We start from the raw sequence: 27,252 nt of genomic DNA, 5'->3' as shown, positions 1-27,252 counted from the left end.
GTTTGCAAGAAAACTGTCAGGTCACTTTTCATCTCCTTTGTAACAAATATATTTTTTTAAATTGAACTTGGTTTTATTTTCCTGAAAACAATATAAAAAAACTGAAATGTTTAACGATTGCTTGCATGTTTTAACATTGTAACTAACGCATGTATTAGGCATTTGTGTTTTTAAAAACATAATTTTAAAGAAGTTCTTGTCAAATGTAGACCATAAAATTTAATTTGAGTAATGGCAAAACCTTTTTAACCTAACTTTATAAAGTAACATGAAAGTAGATTTTACAAATGCTATTATCATACAATTACTTTTCTCAAACTGACAAATAATAGAATAGATAAGTTGTAAATATGTTGAATAACATGTAGTAAAATTATCATCTAATGAACAAAGCACAATCTTTGCCGCGGCTTTGGCACTTGAAGAATATTTTAATGCGCATGCGTGAAGTCACAAAAACATTGTTGCCAAGTTTAAAAAATTAATTCAAACATATTTTTTTATTGCTACCAACACTAATCTCAACGATCACATTATTTAAACACTGTATAACAAAAACAGCGTTTCACGAAGGTTTTTCTTTGGTAAGGCTGCTAATCTACAAATTCGCATCAATTGAAATAATAAGGCTAAAGGAGAAATGAACTCCATGGGAAACACGTTAGCATCGTGAAATGTTCAAAATATGTGAAACTATAACCAAGTTTTCTGTTTTAGTTTTTTACCTTAAATATTACACTTTACCATCATAAGATTAGTCAAAGCCCTTGTAGAAAGAAATGCTGAGCATTTAATTCGATTGGCCAAGTGCCAGATCCCACACCAAAAGCTATGCACCAAATACTCCATCGAGAACGAGGCTTATTGAATTCGAATACGCAGGGGATTGTTAACGGTACACTCAGCAGTGTTTTTCAAAAAAGATATAATTATTTACGCTAACTCTTCTAAAGCCCTCATCCGAAAAACATCAAAAATTTCCTTCAGAGGCTTTAAAAAACTCGGCACTTGATGTTAAAGGCAATTAGAATAACTCAGTTGAGAGCTCGCAGAGAGATTAAATTCTGGACTAACAAACGTAGCTCTGTACGAGTGTGGAGCACACAATGTAGGATGTACAGCGTAGGGTGTAGGCTAACTCTCTCTAATGTACACCCCTATAGATCTACAACAGTCTACGTCTACACCCTTATGTACCAGCTGCAACCCTTCCGTATCGAGTAAATATTTTATCACCATGGAAATTTTAACCCAAGTCAACAAAACGCAAAGCTTAAAATTACAAACATTCGCAGAAAATTCAAAAGGTATTGTTATAACTTAATTGTACTTTTTTCTGCTTGACGGATCCCTGGAGCCTATTTTTACGGCTGTCGTTATGACAAATAATATTCCATATATAAAGTGAATACACATGAAATATTAAAAAAGTGTATGCCAGTATTTTACCTTCAAAACAAGAGAAAGATCATTGTCTAAATAATATTTCAAACGGCCCCCTATTCCTTATTCTACCCCTTAAAATTTGTACACTTCTTAATTAAATTCTGCACAACTACGTTAAAAATAAGAGCACAATTATTACTGTCCACGTTCACGATTTCGAAAAACTAATGCCGGGGACTTCAGCAAGTTTAGTTAATATCACAAATAATTTCTTAAAATAAAGACATTTAAATATAGGACAATGTAGATTATTTACCTTTTGGTTTACAAATCCTATACTAAGCTGCGTTTGGTTGGCTGTGGTCTTAAAGTATTAACATTTAAAACTTCAAAATGTCGTAAACCACGTTGAAACCTTTCGCAAACAAAACCTGAAAGTCGGATCAGGATGTTTTAGTGGTTGTGATTAGATAAATCAAAGAGGGCTTGAAAAATATGAAGCCCATATTACCTAAATTTTGGAGAGATGAACAATTTTTTACGCTTTTGCTTGGTTATGTGGGATCACATTTCTTTTGAAGAGAAATCTGACAAGGTTTATAAATAGTGACAGCACGTACCCAAAGCATCTCAACCAGCAATTCCCGAACAAATTTGGAGTTAAAAACGTCAGTGTCGCTTTCTTGTCAGATTAATGTTTTAAAAAATAAAAAAAACCATTACACCTCGCCAGTGCGTAGCTGGGTACAGCCTAGCGGGTCACGTGTTATGCACTCCTTCTCGTTCCAGCATCACGGTAACAAACGAGACAGAACGCGTACCACGTGATCAATCACGTCGTGTGGCAGTGTGATCAGTGGCGACGCGTGATATATAATTTTTTTATTAAAACACAAATAACTTAGTTTACATCACTTTATTTCGATACAAAATCTCAACATGTTTCGTGAACCAAGTTCACATCATCAGGAGCACAAGAATACTAAAGTTATAATTAAAATTAGGTCTAGAAAGAAGAGGTAGAAGGAGTAGGGAGGGGTAAGAGTACTCCTTCTACCTCTTCTTTCTAGACCTAATTTTAATTATAACTTTAGTATTATAATTATAACTTTATTTCGATACAAAATCTCAACATGTTTCGTGAACCAAGTTCACATCATCAGGAGCACAAGTATACTAAAGTTATAATTAAAATTAGGTCTAGAAAGAAGAGGTAGAAGGAGTAGGGAGGGGTAAGAGTACTCCTTCTACCTCTTCTTTCTAGACCTAATTTTAATTATAACTTTAGTATACTTGTGCTCCTGATGATGTGAACTTGGTTCACGAAACATGTTGAGATTTTGTATCGAAATAAAGTGATGTAAACTAAGTTATTTGTGTTTTAATAAAAAATAAATAATGCCATCACAAAGTGAAAAGCAGTTAGAAGAAGTTTTCTTCGAAAAATTATATATAAATTATTTTGTTTTTTTTTAATTGAAAAAATATATCATTGGACGTCAAACTGACGTCTACATTTTTAACTTCAAATATGCTCAGGTATCGCTGATTAAAATCTTTCGGGTACTTGATATTACACCCCGTATATAGCTAAAGTTGTGTCGTATTTGTATTATATTACCTAAATAGTAAGTTTATCTACGTTGATTAGCGGTTACGAATCCGGAGGTCATGGGTTCAACTTCCGGCTTGCGCAAGTAAATTTTATTTGATTAATTTATCTCATTTCATAATTTATTAATACAAAATAATCAATGGTATATTTGCGGCACATTCCGGAGTGGTAGATACTTTCAGTTCCGCCCTGATTAAAGACCAACATTCAGAATCGAAACGTTGCATAAAATGGCTTTAGCCATGTGTGACGACCAGATCTGAATAGTCGGTACTTTCCTCCCCCCGTCTCCTTCCCCTCACTAATACTTTCAGTCTCACAACATACCCCTATTGACGATTGGGAGCAATTGGAACTCTTGTGCGGTACTTACATTAAAAAAAGATATATCGATTTAATCCTGAACATGGGAAATGTAATTCGAGTTTTGCATACCTAGTAAGAATATTTTATTTTTGAGTTTTCAATATTCTTTTCAAGTAATCGTGATTAATTATTTTAAAAATGATTCCATATGATGTTATTCAATAAATTTATCTCAATACAATTACAACATTTGCGATACGCTTCGCATCACAGCCCAAACAATTTGATTAATCGCTCAACAATTTTGTCGGTTCAAAGCATTCCTTTTTAAACCTCTGCGTATTTATCATGAACCTTCCTCCGAGACCATCTCTTCCTCTCCCATACCAAATGCCCTCATGCCTCGTGTTAGTTATTATGGAGTATATAAGAGTCTTGAAGATGGAAAGTGTGAATTCCGGGCAAATGCGGGACGCTTAATGCAGCGGAAGCCGAGTTAAGCAAAAACACAGTCCATTAGCAAAGAAAATTAGAAATGTATGGTGAATTATGTATATTTAGCACGTACGGAAACCATTTAGTGCTATCTCACAGCGAGCCCACAAATATACGTGGCATTTTCCATTACGGCGGCAAACGTACTGTACTACGTTATGTCGTAATTTCAACCCTTAAAATTAAGCTCGTTTAACCCCAAAACCGCTGGACGCTGTTTGTTATTTTTAGCGTTTCCAGTACACGATCGCCTAATTGCGATACATTGCAAATTACGACCACGGCTCCAACATCACAGTTTAGAATAAGTAATTCGGTTACAATTTTTAACCAATAATATCTTTATTGCAACACGTTTTTCTTTACTTTGATTAATGAACAGGGTATGGAAATAAAACGGGGTGCCCAATCACTTACCATTGTATCTCTGCAAAGGAGATACAATGCTATCAAAATATAGTGAGTGGAACTTACGATTTCTGCGATTTCTCGCGGTAATTATCGCCACGACAAAACGAATGAGTATCTAAAACAAACGATATTAGGCACTTCCAAGATAGTCAACATCCTTCTCCTTATTTTTCAACGAGATTACGTACATGAAAAACACAAACAACTTGCTTCCAAGGTAGTCCCAATCCGTCTTCTGTTTTCAAAACAAATGTCCTCGAATTCGCACTATGTTCTTAAAATTGTTCCAAACTTCACATACTTTTCCAGCAAAGTGATGGTTAGGGATAGGTAGGAACTGAATAAATGACATCCCGGTAGGAGTTTAGCCGATTTTCATTTCAAAACCAGAGCTTCGAATAAGTAATTCGTTTACAATTTTAACTAGAATTATCTTTTTTACAACTTATTATCCCTTACTTTGTGTTTATTTCTGAGTTGTCAATTTTATTTTTATCTTTTGACCATTTAATATTTGCTATTTTTCAACAATATTAAGTGAAGCACATTTAAAAAAATAATCTAAAATAGTTTTAATCTCCACGCAAACTTTATTTATATTGTTTTTTTACGTGGATGTAATTTACAGAGCAAAGAAATGTATAGCGAAATAATAAATTTGAGTGAATTGTCGACTTCCGTAGAAATACGATTAAACTTGATATTTTGTCTTACCTTTCCAGTCTGAAAATTTAATAGAATAAATTTGAATAACATTACCCTTGAAGAAACCCAGCTTTTTGTGTCCTCGTGGGCACATTTCAAAAAGGAAACTGATACATAGTAGAGTGATTAGTAAGGTCAATTTCTTTAGAAATATCAGCTAAAGTGATGTGTAACCTATTTTTAAGCCTCACAACATACCCCGATTGGAAATACCATAGTCCCACTGGCTCCAGGCGGTTGTGAGCAGATGGGGCCCTTTTGCGGTATTCACATAAAAAGAAGGCGATACTGAGTGTACCTTCCACTCTGGCTAATGGATAAAAAAGGGAAATATAAAGTTGTACATTTCTATTTGTATTTGAAAGTTGCAAACTCTTTAGAATTTGTTTCTGAAATAGCGTAAGACTTGGGATCTCACCGGGTGGAAAGGTTGTCTACTTTGAAAGGCTACATTATGTTTGTTCCTTACACCACGTGACACCAATTATCTCAGTCTTCTGCAGCGCGAATGACAGAATGACTCCGGTCCAGTTCCCAAAGTCCTTCAGCCGTGAAAATAATTGCCTTCCGATCCCCCGTTTTCATTCCTTTCATTGACTTGGTTTTATTTATTTCTGAGAATGTGACCGATATATTTCACTTTTCGTCCCTCCCTTTCATGTTGCATACGAAGTTATACTTCTTCATTAGTAATGTTTTCCATCCGTAATATTTTCACAAAAAAAAATATTTACCTATCATATTTTTAATAACACAATGAGTGTGTGATTAAAATACGCAAACTTATATTTTCATAAATTAATTTTAAAAAGTTTTTTTTTTCAATAATTGCAAATTCGCTTAATACGGCACATAATTTGTATGTTCATTGATAGTGTTATTTTAATTTGATGAAATTAAATCACTTTGTATACGCCACTATAAAAATATTATATTTTAAATACAAAGTAATTTATTTTCATTAAACTAAAACATTTTCTGAATTTTTCAAATCCCGTACCTTATATTATTTGTCTTACTAATTTCTACCGGATTATTATCATCATAACGATTGCATGCTTTGGGTCGTTCTAGGATTGAGTTTTTCATTATTGTGTTTTGCATATCTCGCCAAGTGAACATGCATTTTGTAAAAAATTATTATGAAATATTTTGCTTGTAAATTACTTTGACATTGTGGCAATGCTTACAAAACTTCATTAGTTTGCAACTCGAAGACTATTAATGAAATGTTTCATTTTTCTCTCAAAAAATCCAAAGAAATTGTATTGTTAAAAAAATCTGAATCATGTCAAATTTTTATTTGCACTTAATCGAGTTTGAATCCATCTCATAACTTTCATCCCTGTTATTTCTCTCCTCCGAAGATCTCGCTAACTTGTATTAGTTTCAATATAAAATAATATTTCCTTTGCTATATTATTACGCCCGCACATACCTTAATTACAATAATACCCGGCCTAATGAAAGATTGACTAGTTTAAGCGAAGGATCACTTCTTGAAGGTTAGCTTTGTTAAATCTTAGCCGGCTTTAGATAAATACGTATTTGCTAAATCAAACATTATCATATGATTATGATTCCATTTTCTTCGTACCCGCAAATGTCTATTCGTACTTAATGGATGTACATAATGTAGGCAGACAAATTTTGTGGATCACATAAAATATGTATTCCAACACCATTCTTAAACCTTGTGTTGTATTTTTGTATATCTATTTGATCACTGTATTTTTATTTTGGTTCGTTGTTTTTTTTATATTGTAATTCTGTTTTATTTATATCTTCTTATGTTTTAAAATTATCTCACATCTTAAAGTTGTACTACCTACATGAAACAACATGCTGGGCGTTAAATAATTTATAAATTTGTCACATTATTTCAAGTCATAGCTATATCGTTTAATATGTTCCATGATTTTTTATTTATTTTGTTGGTTTTTTGTAGATATGTATGTATTACTACGCTAAAGCGTTAATGATTATTTAATTTTATGTACTATACTATTATTATAGGTGCAACTAATCTCCTGCTGACAAGCTACTTGCAAGTAGCTTAGCGGGTTTAAATAATATTGTATGTAATTTTTATACAAATATAAAAAAAAAAAATTAAAAAAAGATATATCAGTGGTGAAGATGTGGAACAATAATTTCCTGTTAAAATAATATGTTATAGGTAGGTACCTACTTTATAACTCGTGGGAATTATCCTTCTCACAATCTGTTTCAATTTTGAAAACTGCACCAAAATCAAAGCAAATTTGAGTTCATTGCACGTGAAAAATTTGACGCGGGAATAACGCACACCACAGACAACCAAAATTGGTATTAATATATTATAATAAAACAAATAAAAAACTTTATTCCACTTAATTTTATTTTGACCGTAACCGGTTTCAGCTCGTCAAAGCCATCTTCAGACTGGTACACAAAATTCTTAGTCTACGGTTTATATACACAACATATGGGGGAGGGGGGAGAGGGGTAGTTTATAGGGTTTTAATCAATTTTATTTGTTACTAAGTCGTTTAAGATTGTTGAATTTCTAAATATTTGGTAATTCCAGTAAGCTAATTACCTTGGGTTTGTAGCTTATTTCAATATTTATTAGGGAAAAAACCTCACAGGTAATGTGCATTATTAATGACCTAATTTTATTGTCAAATCATTATTTATGATGGGATTATATTTGCTTTTTGAAAAGATACATGTTTACATTTGAGAAATTATTATAAGAATTAAGAAAGTAGGGACTTAGCAACTGATACAAATAGCTTATTAATTACAAAGTTACTTATTGAAGGGGTACATGTTTACATTGAAATAGGGATGGTCTAACCTAACTACTTATTTTAATGTCGAAATTATTATGAAAATTACAATGGATACAAGAGCGGAGACTTGGCAAATGATTCTAATTGTTTATTCATTACAAAGTTAGGGTCTATTTTATTAATTAAGCGAGTAATTTCTAAAGATTCTAGTCTATCAAGTTTGTGGCCTTTATTGCAAGTATGGAGGACTTTAACATCTCTGTCTTTATCAAACGAGTGTTTGTTTTCTAATAAATGTGATGCTACATTTGACAATTCGCCTTTATTATTTACCCAATTTGTAAAATGCTCTTTAATACGGGTTTTGAAAGATCTCCCTGTTTGACCAACGTAATATGCTGGGCAGTTAGCGCAGTTCACTTGGTAAACGCCCGAGTTCTCGAGTTTATCTCTCTTATCTTTGTTGTTAATTAAAATTCTACCTAGAGAGTTTACATTATAAAAAGCTGTTTTGCATTTATCATTATTGGTTAATCTAGATATTTTTGTTGATATTTCACCAATATAAGGGATTTTAACCCATTGTTTATTACTATCTTTTTCATTTTTATTTTCAAGGCCTTGTGAAATGATTGTTAATGTAAGTTTTTTATCCTTTTTCTCTATTAGCCTATCAATAGTTTCGCTTTTGTATCCGTTGTTATTGGCGATAGTTTTAATAATATTTAATTCATTATTATAATTTATATAATTCAAAGGCACGTGTAAAAGTCTGTGAATGAGTGAATAAAATACTGATAATTTATGTGAAATGTGGTGTCTAGATGTATTGTATATTATATTATCACTATATGTAGGTTTTCTATAAATTGAAAATTCTAATTTATTGTTAATGATTTCGATACCTATGTCGAGAAAGTTAATCTTATTACCCCCCATTTCCATTGTGAACTGGATTGATTTGTTAATTTTATTGATTTCTTTTAGAAAAATATCTAATTGTCTGTTTGTTCCTGTCCAGATAATCAGAATGTCATCTACATATCTACGGTAGAAGGCGACTTTATTAAACGATTTTAGTTTTTCGATGGATTCTTCGATATAATCCATGAAGAATTCAGCTAAGACCGGTGAAATCGGGCTCCCCATAGCTAACCCATTAGATTGGATGTAATAGTTATTATTAAATCTAAAGAAATTTTGTTCTATGCATGTATTTAGTAATCTTGTTATTTCGTTACGTTTTATTAAATAAATGTTTATTTTTTCCATGTAATTATTAATAATTATTTTTAATTCGTTTGTTGGTATGTTTGAGAACAAACTAACAACATCAAATGAAACTAAGGTGGCATTATTGGGAACTTTGATGTCTTTAATGAGGTCTATAAGTTGTAGGGAATTTATTATTCCGTATTTTGGTTTAAAATTAAGAGTATTTTTTATAATATTATTTCCAAATTTTGCTAATTTATAGGCAGGAGCTGAATTATATGACACTACTGGCCTTACTGGCATATTATTTTTGTGTACTTTTGGCTGTCCATATAGACGTGGGCATTGGGGGTTCATAACAGAAAGGCTATTTTTATGGTATTTATTTTTAATCAAGGTTTGGCATGAATTTAGAATTGTGTTTACGTCTGCTGCAAATTTAGGAGTGGGGTCCTTTTTCAATAAGGTTACATTACTGGTGTCCAGCACATCTTGGACTTTTTCTAAATAATCTGATTTATTTAAGATAACTGTACTGTTACCTTTATCTGCTTTTGAGATAATCAGATTATTTTGTTTGATTTTATTTTTTATTGATTTTACGATACGTGCTTCGCTAGAAAATTTCCCCTCAGTCGTTGCGTTTTTTATTATTTTAGTACATAGGTATTTTTTACCGTAATCTGACGTTGCAATATCAGTATCTATCGCGAGATTCTCGAGATCTTTTAAGTTAAGTGGTAAGTTTGGACAGTATTTTAATCCTTTATTAAGCATTGTTATTTCAGTATCATTAAATTCTACATTAGTGTTGTTTACTACTTGATCGTAAAAGGATGGTATGGTTGAATTAACAGTTTTATCCCTTGTCGTTGATTTTAAGTGTTTTTGTGTCCAGTGTGTTAGTTTTTTAAGTTGTTTTTGGTAAGTGATATGAATTTTATTGTTAACCATAAGGGTGGTGTCATTATAAAGGCAATCAAATTTTACGGGGTGTAGTTGTGATGTGAGTAAAGTGTGTACATAAAATAAATAGTTATTTACATTATCCCGAATGTTGTACCATTTCTTCATCTCCTGTGTGGTCCATGTTCTGCGGGCTGCGGTAACTGCTAGTGTAGCTGCTTTGCTGTTCGTGTTCGTCCTGATGTTGATGTAGTTGGGTATAAGGCCCCGTTTTTTGCACTCTCGATTGAACCACAAATGTTGTGACGCCATCCGTCGTTTAAGAATGAGTTATCTAATAAATGTGTTCTGTCTTCAGTCTGAAGATGGCTTTGACGAGCTGAAACCGGTTACGGTCAAAATAAAATTAAGTGGAATAAAGTTTTTTATTTGTTTTATTATAATATATTATAATGGAATTCCACCACGAATTATCGGTCTCAAAAATAGAAATATTAAAAAGTGCAAACACAGCAACACTGAAGAGACTCTACAAAAAACTCATTCTTAAACGACGGATGGCGTCACAACATTTGTGGTTCAATCGAGAGTGCAAAAAACGGGGCCTTATACCCAACTACATCAACATCAGGACGAACACGAACAGCAAAGCAGCTACACTAGCAGTTACCGCAGCCCGCAGAACATGGACCACACAGGAGATGAAGAAATGGTACAACATTCGGGATAATGTAAATAACTATTTATTTTATGTACACACTTTACTCACATCACAACTACACCCCGTAGAATTTGATTGCCTTTATAATGACACCACCCTTATGGTTAACAATAAAATTCATATCACTTACCAAAAACAACTTAAAAAACTAACACACTGGACACAAAAACACTTAAAATCAACGACAAGGGATAAAACTGTTAATTCAACCATACCATCCTTTTACGATCAAGTAGTAAACAACACTAATGTAGAATTTAATGATACTGAAATAACAATGCTTAATAAAGGATTAAAATACTGTCCAAACTTACCACTTAACTTAAAAGATCTCGAGAATCTCGCGATAGATACTGATATTGCAACGTCAGATTACGGTAAAAAATACCTATGTACTAAAATAATAAAAAACGCAACGACTGAGGGGAAATTTTCTAGCGAAGCACGTATCGTAAAATCAATAAAAAATAAAATCAAACAAAATAATCTGATTATCTCAAAAGCAGATAAAGGTAACAGTACAGTTATCTTAAATAAATCAGATTATTTAGAAAAAGTCCAAGATGTGCTGGACACCAGTAATGTAACCTTATTGAAAAAGGACCCCACTCCTAAATTTGCAGCAGACGTAAACACAATTCTAAATTCATGCCAAACCTTGATTAAAAATAAATACCATAAAAATAGCCTTTCTGTTATGAACCCCCAATGCCCACGTCTATATGGACAGCCAAAAGTACACAAAAATAATATGCCAGTAAGGCCAGTAGTGTCATATAATTCAGCTCCTGCCTATAAATTAGCAAAATTTGGAAATAATATTATAAAAAATACTCTTAATTTTAAACCAAAATACGGAATAATAAATTCCCTACAACTTATAGACCTCATTAAAGACATCAAAGTTCCCAATAATGCCACCTTAGTTTCATTTGATGTTGTTAGTTTGTTCTCAAACATACCAACAAACGAATTAAAAATAATTATTAATAATTACATGGAAAAAATAAACATTTATTTAATAAAACGTAACGAAATAACAAGATTACTAAATACATGCATAGAACAAAATTTCTTTAGATTTAATAATAACTATTACATCCAATCTAATGGGTTAGCTATGGGGAGCCCGATTTCACCGGTCTTAGCTGAATTCTTCATGGATTATATCGAAGAATCCATCGAAAAACTAAAATCGTTTAATAAAGTCGCCTTCTACCGTAGATATGTAGATGACATTCTGATTATCTGGACAGGAACAAACAGACAATTAGATATTTTTCTAAAAGAAATCAATAAAATTAACAAATCAATCCAGTTCACAATGGAAATGGGGGGTAATAAGATTAACTTTCTCGACATAGGTATCGAAATCATTAACAATAAATTAGAATTTTCAATTTATAGAAAACCTACATATAGTGATAATATAATATACAATACATCTAGACACCACATTTCACATAAATTATCAGTATTTTATTCACTCATTCACAGACTTTTACACGTGCCTTTGAATTATATAAATTATAATAATGAATTAAATATTATTAAAACTATCGCCAATAACAACGGATACAAAAGCGAAACTATTGATAGGCTAATAGAGAAAAAGGATAAAAAACTTACATTAACAATCATTTCACAAGGCCTTGAAAATAAAAATGAAAAAGATAGTAATAAACAATGGGTTAAAATCCCTTATATTGGTGAAATATCAACAAAAATATCTAGATTAACCAATAATGATAAATGCAAAACAGCTTTTTATAATGTAAACTCTCTAGGTAGAATTTTAATTAACAACAAAGATAAGAGAGATAAACTCGAGAACTCGGGCGTTTACCAAGTGAACTGCGCTAACTGCCCAGCATATTACGTTGGTCAAACAGGGAGATCTTTCAAAACCCGTATTAAAGAGCATTTTACAAATTGGGTAAATAATAAAGGCGAATTGTCAAATGTAGCATCACATTTATTAGAAAACAAACACTCGTTTGATAAAGACAGAGATGTTAAAGTCCTCCATACTTGCAATAAAGGCCACAAACTTGATAGACTAGAATCTTTAGAAATTACTCGCTTAATTAATAAAATAGACCCTAACTTTGTAATGAATAAACAATTAGAATCATTTGCCAAGTCTCCGCTCTTGTATCCATTGTAATTTTCATAATAATTTCGACATTAAAATAAGTAGTTAGGTTAGACCATCCCTATTTCAATGTAAACATGTACCCCTTCAATAAGTAACTTTGTAATTAATAAGCTATTTGTATCAGTTGCTAAGTCCCTACTTTCTTAATTCTTATAATAATTTCTCAAATGTAAACATGTATCTTTTCAAAAAGCAAATATAATCCCATCATAAATAATGATTTGACAATAAAATTAGGTCATTAATAATGCACATTACCTGTGAGGTTTTTTCCCTAATAAATATTGAAATAAGCTACAAACCCAAGGTAATTAGCTTACTGGAATTACCAAATATTTAGAAATTCAACAATCTTAAACGACTTAGTAACAAATAAAATTGATTAAAACCCTATAAACTACCCCTCTCCCCCCTCCCCCATATGTTGTGTATATAAACCGTAGACTAAGAATTTTGTGTACCAGTCTGAAGATGGCTTTGACGAGCTGAAACCGGTTACGGTCAAAATAAAATTAAGTGGAATAAATTTTTTTATTTGTTTTATTATAATATATTATAATGGAATTCCACCACGAATTATCGGTCTCAAAAATAGAAATATCAAAATTGGTATATTTGATGATTTGTTTTTTTTTTTACAATCCATATGCGTAGTTCCTACAAGGATTTTATTTATTCAGATATTTTATCTAGTTCCTATCCATCCCTATCACCTTGCTGGAAAAGTATTTGAACTTTGGAACAATGGCAAGAACATAGTGCGAATTCGAGTGCATTTGTTTGAAAAGCAGAAGGATTTAGACTACCTTGAAAGCAAATCGTGAGTGTGTTTCGTGTACATAATCTTGTAGAAAAGTAAAAAGAAGGAATTTTACTTAATTGGAAGTGCATAATATCGCATTAAATTCTCATTCATTTTGTTGTGGTGATAATTACTTTGAAGTATCGCGGTGGAACTCACTATATTGCGATTGTGTTTTTCATCATCATCATCTTTATTTTTTTATTGTCCACTTTTCATGTTAATCATATGCTGTAATTCGTAAGCAGCTTCAGATGCAACTCTTTGCTATGGATTCAGTGCCGAAAATTAAATTAAATAGTAAAATGAAACAAACACATTTTAAATAACAGATGCTTACAAAGTTATTTTTAAATTATAATGTCATATCACAAAGTATCAAATTCGTATGAAAATGCATGCACTATTTATTTTATAAAATTTGAATTTTTGTATACTTATCGGCCATCACTAATGTACACAATTTCTATTTATTCAATTAATTGAATTATTTTTTAGAACAAATATTTCATCATCGAATATTGCAGGTGATTTTATTTTTCTGTTAGTATTATTTTTATGTTTAAAACAATTTCAAAAGCTCATAGTGTATTTGATTATTTAACCGATATACCCGCATAGTGTCAACTATATATTATTTTCCAGAGATAATTAAAACGGTTAGTGTTTCAATCTGTGCGTTTTTCGGTAAAATTAATTATTCACCACTAATTTATTAGAGTTGTTTGCAATTCCATCAAAAATAATTATCCAATATTAAATCATTATGTCTGCCCCAAATAATTTGAAATAAAATATGTTAACTTATTTTTAGTAGACTTTTACAAAAAAAACATGAATAATATTTCGTGGGTACCGTAATCATCAAAAAATCACGCAACCAAATAAATAATAGTACAATTTTTTATTATTAAAATTATTTCTTAATTTATTAAAACATTTTGACACTTTTTCCGTTTTTTTTTTTATTTATGAGAGTTACAGACAGGTACAATTTTTGAGGTATCTGTATTGGTAATTTTTTTTAATATGCTCCTCTATATTTCAATTCCACAGGACTGAGAGTGTTGTGCAATTCCAGTCTCTCATCTTACATGAGATGCATTTAAAGAGAAAAAATTATGAAAAAGTAAAATAAAATGATGGTGGTAATTTTGTTTATATTAACCCCACACTGAAAGCTCTTAGGAAAACAATTTCCATCGGGGCCTGTGTCATCTTTTGGGATGCTGTGTGGAGAGAATGAGAGAAAAACGTATGAGGGGTGGGTAGGAATCTAGGGATCAGGGTGTTCAGAAGGGACGAACGAATGAACTATCCCTCCGCTGCTAGATATTTTGAATTGAATTGTCTATTGAATATAATATTGAATTCTATTCTCACATAGAAATGCAAATTCCCTCTGGCTGCGGTCAGTAATGTGGTAGTTGACCTAATAAAACTCAATAGTTAAACTTAAATCATTATATTGACAACCACCGTGGTAGGGCGTTAAGTTCCTTGGCTCTGAACTCTGGAGAACTCGCTGGTTTAACATCGGACATGACGAAATAAAATACGATTTTAAGTGTCGGTTGTTTCTAATACCCAATATGCAATTTGCACATCTTTCTGGTGCCATCATCCCTGGTGCCCCACCATTCAGAATCGAAATTGTAATATCCTTGATATTAGTGTATGAGCTCGCCCATAAATGGCACTGGGTTAGTCTACAGGGTTACCTGGAGCTGTCTAGAATAATACGATAATAAATAAGGTGAGAACCAGGTCGGGGTCCAGATTTTTCGAACCGCCTGCTAATTAAGATACGATAGCCATCGTCGATATATCACAATAAAAGTCCAATTGTTTTGTTGAAATATTATTTCGACGCAACGGAAATATTATCTGAAATGGCTTTAGCTACGTTTTGTGAACAGCTCTAAATATCCAGGTGCTTCACACCTGCTTCTACCTCTTTTCTTTCCCACTTTATTCAACATCACAACCATTAACAACAAATGACAAACCCATACTTTCACTGCCTCTGAGCAAGTGGAACGCAAAGCGCTTTTGGAGTGAATTCATTAAACAATAAACAAAACATACTTTTATCTCCCATAACCCATGGCTAAGAGCAACTGAAGCTCTACTTGTAATCTTACTACGTCAGAGCTATAGAAACAATGCAATGGTTTGCTTTTTTTGAAATTGACTGAAATTCTACCGCAGTTGACTTCGCAATTTGCTTTTATTTCATTCGTTACCGTGGAGCCCGGTAAAAACCCGATTTCTTTGAAGAGAAGTAGCTAGACGCAGACAGTCGCTTCAGGTAAATATGAAATGTAATTAATGTTTGAAGAGTGCTTTATTTCTGCACACAGACAAATATTTAACATTGACTAACTTACAATAAACCCATTACTATTTACATGAGGAGGATATATCTGTAGAGCAAATAAGAGTAAATTTGTTCGAGTGGATTAAGATGTGTTCATTTACACTTTACAGTTCACGTACACCGTGATATGATATTAGCTACTAGAGGCACCTCATTAGTGCGGTAATTAATAGACAAATGTTCGAAAAATGCAGTTATAATTATAATGTGACAATAAAAAAATTATAATTTTGATTTTGGTGTTGGAGTTAATTCATAAGTTTTATGATTTCCTCATCATTATGTTTGTAGAACTCATCTTTATGTTTGTTAATTTCCTCATCACGTTTGCCGATTCATCATCTTCATAGTTGTAGATCTCGTCTTAATGTTTGTTGATTTCCTCATCGTGTTCACCGACTGTAGATTGTTGTGTTGGTATTACTGTATGTTTTTATGATTTCACCGTCTTCATATTTGTAGACCTCATCTTTATATTTGTTGATTTCCTCATTATATTTGTCGAATATAGGTTGTTATGTTGGTGTTACGTCATATTTCTTTATGATTTCACGATAGCCATATTTTGATGTTGATAATTTTGTTACGTGGAAATTTTTTTTTTCTGGCTGGAATGTGAATTTTTGATGAAGAAAATTTGTGGTTTTTGTCCTCGTAGTGAAGTTTGGTCAATAAGTTGAGTAAACCATTTTTTTAGTAGACGTTAAATTGCAACACTTTTTTAGTTTTTGTATGACTATTTTGTTTAATTCTTTTTTATTATTATAATCACCAAATATGTTCACGTCGTTGACTGGCTATGGAAAAACCATTCTATCAGGACAAAGGATAAAGTTGCAGCAAAGAAGGGAGGAATTCATAATCGAATATACGAATTTATTAGGAGAAAATTACTGACTCTTCAAACATAAAATTTTGTAGTCAAATTGACATGCAATTTTAAAATTGTTTGTTAACATATACCCTAATCCTATCTACTATGTTGTTTGGTATCTACAAATTTCTGTAAAACTTTATGAATTTATCATCAATACGAATGATTTGCTTTAATATTGGCAATTTTCATTAAATCAACCAATAAAAAAAATCGTCTTGGCCGATTTTGCCGTCTTTTATATGGCCTTGGGTTTTTCTCAACATAGTAGGTAGGATTAGGGTATATGTTAACAAACAATTTTAAAATTGCATGTCAATTTGACTACAAAATTTTATGTTTGAAGAGTCAATAATTTTCTCCTAATAAATTCGTATATTCGATTATGAATTCCTCCAGTCTTTGCTGCAACTTTATCCATACACACCAGGAATACAAAAATCGATTGTCGAATGTCGCGAAAAACCTGTTTGCCAATATAATATCATGTCCCGTAAATAAATCACTTGAAAGCCCGCCAAGGCACAGTGAAACAGCGCGATGTCAACACCAACACGTAGCTTTTCCCGGACCCGGTACCCGCTGGAAATTTAACAAAACACGTGAGGCGATTGATAAAGCTTTCATTAAGGGGCCTTACGAAGCGATCGACGAAGGACGTTTATTATAAAATTAACGCCGCCCGACGTGTTCTCTCATTATCAGGGGTTCGTTATTTACTTTACAAGCCAGCATCCTCGAACAACCTAACGAACTAAAATATCACTAGGTTTATTATTTTTTTTTGGGCACTTTCTACTTTTATTTAACTAAAGTCCCATGGCCCGTAGCCTTGGGAAGGCATCTTCAAATGTAAAACATAATTAGAATAGGCTATGAAAGTATTAGTGGAAGGTTTTAAAGTATTTAACTGACTTTTCCGTTTAATAATTAAAGAAGATAATATGAAAAACAGTCCAAGTTGTGATCATTATCATTTTATTTTCTGTGTCTTTGTCTGTTTCATATTTATATTAAGGGTTATTGATATTATAACACCCATTCTATGATGTTCACATTAATTATATTGAATCCGTACAGCATATCTTCTTAAGGGGAATTGCTTGGAGGTTAAGGCTGGAAAGAGGCGACTACTCATACGATGAACTTGAAGTAAAATTAAATCTTTCTTCTTTAGAAAAACGTAGTAAGGACTTTGATCTCATCTGCCTTTTCAAAATTATTAACAGTATGATTGACTCACCTACTCTGCCGCAACTCATCACCTTCAATATCCTTTTCTCGTAGACCAGAAATAATGATATGCTTTTCCTCAATCAACACTCAAAACAACACAAATTTTGGATACCATTTACCAATGTCCAGAAGTGCAAGACTTGTCAACTCAAGAGAGGACCTTGAATTTGTTAGTGTAAGCCTTAATGATTGATTGAATGATGAATTGTCAGTCATTACGCAAATAATATTTTATATTGATGTGTCAAATGTCGTGAACTCCATCAAAACCTTGTTTTTGTCTTGACTTCATATTATCTTTACTGTTTATGTGCCCTATTTTTGTCACTGCAGATTTTTTTTAAATTATCCTGTATTGTGACATTACTCTATTTTATTTCACATTTATGAAAAATTATTAAAATACCTATTTACAAATTTTAAGACTTTAGAGGAAATTTTGAATTATTAGATAAGAGAAAATTTAAAAAATTATTTTTTGGACGCGAGGTCTTCCGTTCATATAATTACTAGTAATAATATTACTCAACGAAATCAAGCCCTCAGCGCTGTCGAGCATAGTGAGGTCCACATAATTTTGAATTATTAGGTATTATAATAACAAAAACTAATCATGGCTCATGATTTTGAAAAATAATTATCTCTCCAATTATTACTGAATACCCTCACAGAAAATATAATAAACAGGCTATCATCGATACTCCACATGGCAAATAATCAATTGAAATCCATTGGAATATATAATTAGCATCCAGAAGCCTTTATTACATAACTACTGTGCAGTCTTATTAAGTTTTTACGTTTTTTCCAGGTGGATTATCTGTGGAGCTGCATTCTTGGTTAACTTGTTGAGTAGCGGCCTGCAGTTAGCCTTCGGGCTTCTTTATATTTACGCCCTCAAACATCTCGGAGACGCTGCGAGTCTTATGGCGGGTAAGTACCCTCTTCAATACACTTTAATGTTAATGCACACAACTAGCAACTACCTCACATAACTAGCCGAGAAATGGTAGCATGTAATTTGGATAATAATTGTTTCAATATTAGTTCAGCTTATCGAGCAATTTAGGGTTTTCAAAACCGGGATCCCGGTCAAATTAACAGTACTTTTTACTACCGATAAAAATATTAATTTTTATTAATTTATTTATTTTATATATTTAGACATACGCAGTACATGTTATACAAGTGATAAGGTGGGTATACTAAATTTTAAATAGTTAAAGTACTTATTTCGTATGTCCATATCTACAATATCTTGGTAATTTCGCCTCGATGAAAATAGTTTTAAATCCTAAACTAATGAATGTACGTATTAGTAATCATGACAAGAAAATAATAAATAGGAAGAGTATGTTGAGAAATTTTAAAATCAAAATTTATTGGATTGTAATTAACTATTAATAAAATTTAAATGAAAAATTACGTGTAAGTATTTTTAAATTGATTCATATCACGCAAAAAGACTACTACTTATCAACTATGTATAAGTAGTATTTGATTTTAAGTTAATCATAAAAATGAAAAGTGAGGTAAGAATAAAAAATTAAAGCGGAAGATTTAAAGTTTGTGTTCCTAATTATGATTATCGTACTAAAACTATGTGGTTTTAATATTTTCATTCATAATAAAAAAAATTTATATTTATAACCACACATTCCGATACGGTTCCAATTGACTACAACGTCATTATGACATAGAAAACGAAAATGTTTGGTAAGACGGCTGTCACTAGCGTCACTCGGCGTGACGACAACGCCGCCAAATTCACGATTTCTAGTTCGAAAAAAGTTCCAAATTCAAGATGTTTTGGCGGCAAATCGAAAGTGGCATATTTCAAACCGTCAACATCAAAACAAAATAAAAATACCTTCACTATCGTATTTTTTTCGAAAGTAAAAGAACACTGAAAATACCTTATTTATTCCGCACTTATTAAAGTGGGTTAACTACAACCATACTAGTTGATTGTTAAAAGGTCAATCATTACTTTTATATGAAGCATAAAAACATCATATGAAGGGTAATTGAATATGTAGAGTGATATTTACTTCTTCATTATTAGAAGAGTTTGTTAGTCTTGACTATGAATGCTTTTTAAGAGCACGCATTCCGAATTGTTTACAGACTTCAAACAACATATACACAAAGTGTTAAGCTCTTAAAAATAAATATTACATTATTTTTTTTACGATAATCTCTATTTAGATGCCGAGTTGAAAAAGTAATTTTATGAATTTCACTTGATGAAGAATTGTCCGAGAATTTTTAAAAAATACACACTTGGTTCTGTTATTTTAACGTATGAACACACAATGAACAGTATCTATTTAAATTTTATTATTACTGTATCTGTTTATTATATATTTTCAAGAAAATCGCTTACGTCTATTACGTATAATCGTTTTAGATAAAACTACCATTTAAACCATCTTATTCTTCTTATTGAATGCTTACAATGCAGCGTCAAGTTATTTGCGTTTTCCATTATGGCAATATATGTATTTACCATATTTATAACAACAATATGTTTATTTATTACAGACTTAATGGGTCCATCGTTCTAGAAGCTCCAATAACTCCGTTAAAAACTACTTCTATACACCTATCTCATACAGGAGGATAGTCACTAAAGAAAAGTTTCCAAATGGCAGGGGACATGGAGAAACTTTTCAAGTCGCTATTGGCAACACTGTTAGGTCTGATGCTTCCCCCACTCCCAAACAAGCGACTCTGAGTCTTGGCTTGGCAATCGTCTACAATGGAGCTCCTGCTCTGTGTTACTGCCATGTGCGAAATTCGCGCAGTTAATCGGTTCTTGAACACAAAATATGTTAAACCGATTGAAATCCATCGTCGATTGGTAGAAATGTACGGCAAATGTTGCATGGATGTTAAAAGCATTCGCAAGTGTTGTAGGGATTTTGCAGCTGGTCTTACTGAAATTTGCGATGAACAACGAAGCGGAAAACAGTAATTTTCCAACGTGTCAGCCGCGAAGGTTGAGTAATCCATGCATGAAGTTGAGGTTCATAAGGTTTACCGAAGCAGGGCTTATGGATTTTTTTATGGAAAAGCTGCAATATCGGAAGGTAGAAGATAGATGTCTCAAATTCTCACAGAAGACCCAAGCGCGCTTCAGCAACGACAAGATGAACCTTCTGAAAATGAGGTTCCATGCTTTCTAAGTGACATGGTGGCAAGTTTCTGGAAGAAAGCTTAATTATGTTAACTAAAAAAAACTCAAAATTCTCAAAACTACCTGTTTCGATAGCTTTTGGAATATTTGTCTCGGGCCGCGAGCTTCTTGTGGACGAAATAATAGAAAGGGGAACGGAATTGAACTCTAGAGGATGCCACCAAAATATTTAAAGCCCTACCTTGTATTTAATGTCCTCGGTATTCCCTCACACTGAAGCATAGAAACTCCACGGCGAATTGCACGTAACCCGGAATTGAACTAGTAGCCAGTGGTTGCGCGTTAGAAAAGGTACTGTTTTGGTACTTCCTGCCTCCTGGTGACAAAGATGATTAGGATGGGCATGGGGGGTGAGTAAGGAGTAAACTATATCTTAAAGATAACAATCGGCTATACTTCCGAACACTACCCATTTTTTAAATGTTTTGAATGAGCAACAAAATCCGGTATATTGAAATTTTAATCCCGGGATTACAGTTTTGGTCCGGGATTGGATCACCAAACACAAGCCTATTACTAAACTATGCATTTGACGTGACAGCACAATTTACATATTTATTCAAGGATGAAGATAAATGATAGTTATGCGCAGCATAATCAGATGAAAGAAATAAAATAAATGTAGGAAGTAGAAAAATATCGCAAAAACTAAACGTCGTTATGATGGATGACGATCTGAGATAAAGTATTTTATTCTAGGGTGATATATTTTTTTAGAAAATCTTTTATTCATTTGATTCAAATTATTCTGTTGCAGATATAAAACTGTCTTTCCACGTGAAGAGTTTTATAAAATGGTGCGTATGTTGTTCTCGTAAATAGGCCGTTAATGTTTTATGTAAACTTTAAATACGGTTGAGGTAAAATCCGGTTTCTATTTTGCTGTGTAGGTTCTACCTGATTATTATTTTTTATGTGAGTACCGTACAAAGTCCCAAGTTAGACTATGGCATTCCCAATAGGGGTATGTTGTGAGGCTGTAGGTAGTGTTGTGGGGGGGGGAAGAGATGGAGAGGAGGAAGGTTAGGTGGTACCTTGCTTTTCAGATATGTTTATCAAACATGGCTGTTATGCTCTACGTATCGATTCTGAATGGTGGTCGTTCACCAGGGCGCTACTGAAAGTATCTTCCGCTCTGGAACTTATGTTTAGTGAGTAAATTGTTAAATAACACATTCAGCTCCTCGACCACGGAGGTCGTCAGCTTCTGTGTTTCCTCCTGAAATGGCTTTGGCCATGTTTGGTGACCAGATCTGAATAGCTAGGTACTTCCTCACCTTCATCTTCCCTATCTCCTTCCCCTACCCACAACCTTCAGCCTCAAAACATTCCCCACTGAGGGATGCCATAGTCTCACTGGCTCCAGAGGTTTTGGAGCAGTTCTTCTGCGATTTCACATTTACAAAGCTGGAAAATTCTACCACAGCAGAGCTGTTGAACTCAAGAACAACCCTTTATATGACAAATGCTGGGCGCGCGTTTGGCCTGGTTCCGACCATGCAACGGTGCCGAAGAGATCAATACGCTAGTTCCTCGGAGCATCTTTCATTGAAATACCAGTAGAATAGGACAGCATTCCTTGTAAGTATTATATGCAGGCAATGCTTGTCAATTTTAATTAGTGTTGTTGTAAAATCCTTATATTAAATTAATACCAATCATCTGAGGAATGATATTTTACATAGTGTCAACCAATTAAAATGATAAAACGTAAAAGTTGCCGCCCAAGTCGTGAAAATAATATAAATATAAAATACGCTTTATTGTTTCGTTTAAAAGTTGGGTTATAACGAGTTTAAAAGTGAGCAGCATTCACTAGAAGAGCAGAAGGACCGGATTGCTTGTGCGGAAGTTACGTGGAGCGAAATGGCTTTTAAAGTTCTCCCGGAGTAATAAAAAACCGTCGATTCTGCCATTGCACGGTGAAAAGTTCCCACAATGCGCGGTGGAAGCATTCAAGCGATGTTATGCTGTTCTGTTCTGTTCTGTTTGCTCTGGGACTCGATTCCCCAAAGTCGCGCGGCTTGATTCCAGGGCGCGAGGAACATCTTTATATGGATAAATGCGGAATAGGAATGAAATGTCCTCACTAAAATCTTAAGATTTATATATTAGATGATTTAAATGACTTACCTCTACGTATTTCGAATTGTCTGCGTTTTTATTATAACTTTCTGAGTGCCATACCAACTCTTGGCAGCTGTTATACCATATTATGTCAATAGCTAATCGTTAATACAATAACATGTTTAATTTTTAAAATATATTTCTTATTCTTTCGTATGGTTGGGGGTCACAGGGGAACATCTAGGTCAGTGAACCAGTCTATGAAGTCTGTCGTCGCTTTGTGAACCTCATCAATCCCGCCGGGGAATGAATGCAGCGGGTATTCGTTGACCATATGTTCGTTAGTCTCCACTACACCGCATTCACACATCGCCGACTCTTTGAGGCCCCACCTGTGCATCATGTGGGCAAAGCGGCTGTGGAAGGACCTTATCCTATTGGTTGCGGACCAGAGTTTACGAGGCAGACACGAGATGGACATTTCCGGTTTTGAAGGTTGTGTCCGCCGCATTGTTCGCGATGTCGCCATCACGCTAATATTACTGCGTGTGTAAGTAGGGCTTTGAACGATGCGGCACCCGAAATAAGTAGGACTCCGACTACAGATTATATCGCTACATAAGGGGCTGAAGACCGACAGGTCTCCCGTCCATGGGGAATCATTAAATATCGGGGAACAATTAACAATATTGCCCTTGAATATCGTGGGCACATATCGCTCAAAAGTGGATATAATTTGGTAGATTCAAAATCAACGTGTTTTAGATTACCCTTTCCAATTTATCAATTCGTCTGCCGATTTGGGTTTACCCCTTTTGCCCATTGACTAAATTGCGTGAAAATGGACTATAACAGCATGTCGCGAGACATTCATGATAGAGATTCCAGAATCGCTGTCCTGTTTTCTTTTATCGCCCCCATACAAAGGTGAGTGCGCTCAATCGATTTCGAATTTCTTAAAAGAGCGTTTCCTTTTTTCTTTTGCTGACAAAGTTATAAGAGCTCTCTGAGTTGCCAACACAAGGCTCAAGTCTAGTACAAGTGTGTCGCAGAAAGTTGACGTCAACTGCAACAACACATATCTCTTGTGGTTTGACTCGACTAAAGTTATTAACAACATTAAATAAATAAAATTGATCTCTGAAAACAAACCTGGTGTTACCTTAAAATAATTGGGAGTTATGTTAGTTATTTATCTTTCAAATGTGTCATATTAGGGATGTTTTATGGACGGGTATACCCATACAAGTGAGGCGTGTTGAAACAAAGACAGCAATCTCCACCATTGGTGTAAAATGAGTTAGATATGGCGATGGATAGAGAATCAAAAATACTATCGACTGCTGCAAAGGTTTCGGAGCATAAACGACAATATTCCATACATTTTTGAATTTTAATATTTAGTTCCACAACAAACATGGCGATTTCCTTCAGGTTACGGAACAAAAACAGCAGTTTTTGTTTGAGCCAATCAGAGACCCAGAAATATGATATTTAAAACCGCCACCCCATACAAAGTGTGAACAGCCTGGGTGTGATACATAAGGTATTGGAAAAATACAAAAAAAAACATTTATTGCATTTTACTCAAAATGAAAAGAAGTGGAGATTGCTGTCTTGCTGTTTCAACACGCCTCATTAGTGTACTAATAGTCTAAAAAAGTTTTTATTCTATTAAGTCGTTAATTTTTTTTCTGTTTTAATTTTAGAAAGGAAAGAACAAAAATATTAAATGATTTTTTAAATCCAAATAAAAAAGATATATTTCGTATTTTTTGGACTTTAATATTATTCGTCTTTATTTGCCTTCTAGCGTCCAGCTTTGGATAGAAACCTGCATTTACTTATATAAATAACAATTATAAATCTTTTTTTATGAAAATAAATCACTTTGTACACCGATATTAATCAAAATAATGTTTCGAAACAAATGGTTTCTTCGTCAGAGTAAAAAAAAATACCGAGAATCGACAAACAAGTACGTATAAACAAAAAAAATTACAAGCGTTACGTCAGTTTTTGTTACAAAAAATAATCATACAAAATAATATTTTTTTATAAATAAATATGGTTTTATAAAATTTATTAATTAATATAATGTAAATAATAAAAAAAAATATTAAAAGTAAATTGAATCACCGTGAATAATGGTATTAATGTGAAAAAAAAACTAAAGAAATGAATATTTAAAAATTAATTGTAAATCCATTATATGTAAAAATTGGATCTCTTTATTTATATTAAAAGAATGATTTGTTTCTTTTTTTTAACTTCCGATTTAGTTGTCCGGGTTAAATCTTCCCCAAAGGAAAAACTTAACCCTTCCACTCACTTTTCCACAAATGATCATCTAGTCAATCAACATTATGTAAGTGCATTATATAAGCAAAATAAATACAAAACAATACAAGAACAACACGTCAACTCACCAGAGATCAAATGGGAAAATAATTCACCGACTCCAGATATTTTCATATCAGAGGGTTCGGCTCGGTAGAACTTCTAAAAGGGCCTATAAATCCTACTGATCCCTCAACATAAATATTTAAAAAAATCTTTTGTTATCCTACATGTATTCAAAATGACCGACTTTTGCATCTTTATATATAATTTTTTTGATAGATCTAATACGCCTAAATTTTTAATTAGAGAGCTAGGTATAATGCCAGTAGCCGAAATAACGAATGGTAATATTTTTATAGTCTGAGAATGCCAAATTCTTTTTATTTCATTTCCTAAATCTGTGTATTTTCTTATTTTTTCGCTAACAGATTTTTGAATATTACAGGAATTTGGTATAGCGACATCAATGATATAAGTTTTTTTTTTAATTTTGTCATGTAAAACTATATCGGGTCTATTATGACTAATCGCACGGTCTGTTAGTATAGTTTTATCATAATATATTTTAAAAAATTCGTTTTCTAAAAATGAATTTGGTTCGTATTCATAATATGGTACTACATTACGGCAGTCAATCAAGTTATGTTTAATTACCAAATTTTGGTGAATTATTTTTAAAACTTGATTGTGCCTAAATGTATACTCGGACGGTGCTAATATAGAACATCCCAATTTAATATGTTCTATAGTTTCCGAAAAAGCCAAACATTTTCTACCTCTATCCTGAATGTATTAATGACTCTATTAATGACTCTATCCTGAATGGCAAGCATAAATCCTTCTATTTCTGCGCTCAACTCTCCAATACTCAACCATTTGTTTGACGAAATTTTGTCAACATACGTTTGGTTGAGATAATTGAAGTGTTTTGCGTGTAAAATTTTATTTGACCAGGAATCTAATAATTCCTGGTTGGGATTTATAAAAATGTTGGCATTTTTATAAATCAAAAATTTTGTTGGCAAATTAAGAATTATTATTATTATTCAAATACTTTAGGTTCTTCTTAAACCTAATATTAAAATTTCTCGAAGTCTTACCAACATAAAAAAAGATTACAAATTAATTGAAAGACCCCTGATTTGTTTAAAATATTATCCTTATCCTATGTTTTTACTCGTTATTTTTTTCATTTATTATTCGTCTATAAAGCTGGTTGGGTAGTTTTGGAATGTTTTTTATTACTAAATTTGAAGTACGGTTATTTTAAAATACAATTGTTCTCCACTTCTTTACATTGTCAATTATGGTAGGATAAACATGACGTGAAATGTACTTTTTTCTTTTATTGTCTGATTTATGTATGATTTTTGTACTATTACCGTTACTTATTACAATTTTTTTAGTGGTATTTAAATCTAGGTTCAAATAATTAAAGAAAAGGGAAAATTCACTCATCTACGGATGGTATGAAAAGCTGATAATTTTTAGCTAATTGATGGTTTGATGTTTTATATATTATATAACAATGGTATAAGAGTCTTTACGAAAAAAGCTAAAATCAAATTTAATTTTTCCAATTTCTAACGAAATTATTTGTTATGTGGAAACGATCGGTATGTTTTTCAAAAAATAACTATTTTTATAATAAGCACG

General features: G+C 32.6%; 1 protein-coding gene across 1 annotated transcript in view; it reads left to right on the top strand.

Moving 5' to 3' along the window:
* The window catches only part of LOC149426100 (monocarboxylate transporter 2-like), a 198,886-nt gene that overhangs the window by 21,563 nt on the left and 150,071 nt on the right, over window positions 1-27,252 (top strand). Inside the window, 1 exon segment of the mRNA XM_089635251.1 lies at window positions 18,799-18,908. Within this exon segment, the coding sequence (XP_089491377.1) occupies window positions 18,799-18,908 (110 nt within the window).

The sequence above is a fragment of the Hesperophylax consimilis genome, chromosome 1 (assembly GCF_061612785.1).
Source record: "Hesperophylax consimilis isolate HC1 chromosome 1, BYU_Hcon_1.0, whole genome shotgun sequence".
NCBI classification, from domain to species: Eukaryota; Metazoa; Arthropoda; class Insecta; order Trichoptera; family Limnephilidae; genus Hesperophylax; species Hesperophylax consimilis.
Note: the sequence above shows the minus strand (reverse complement) of the source record. Positions and strands in the feature narration are given on the sequence as shown.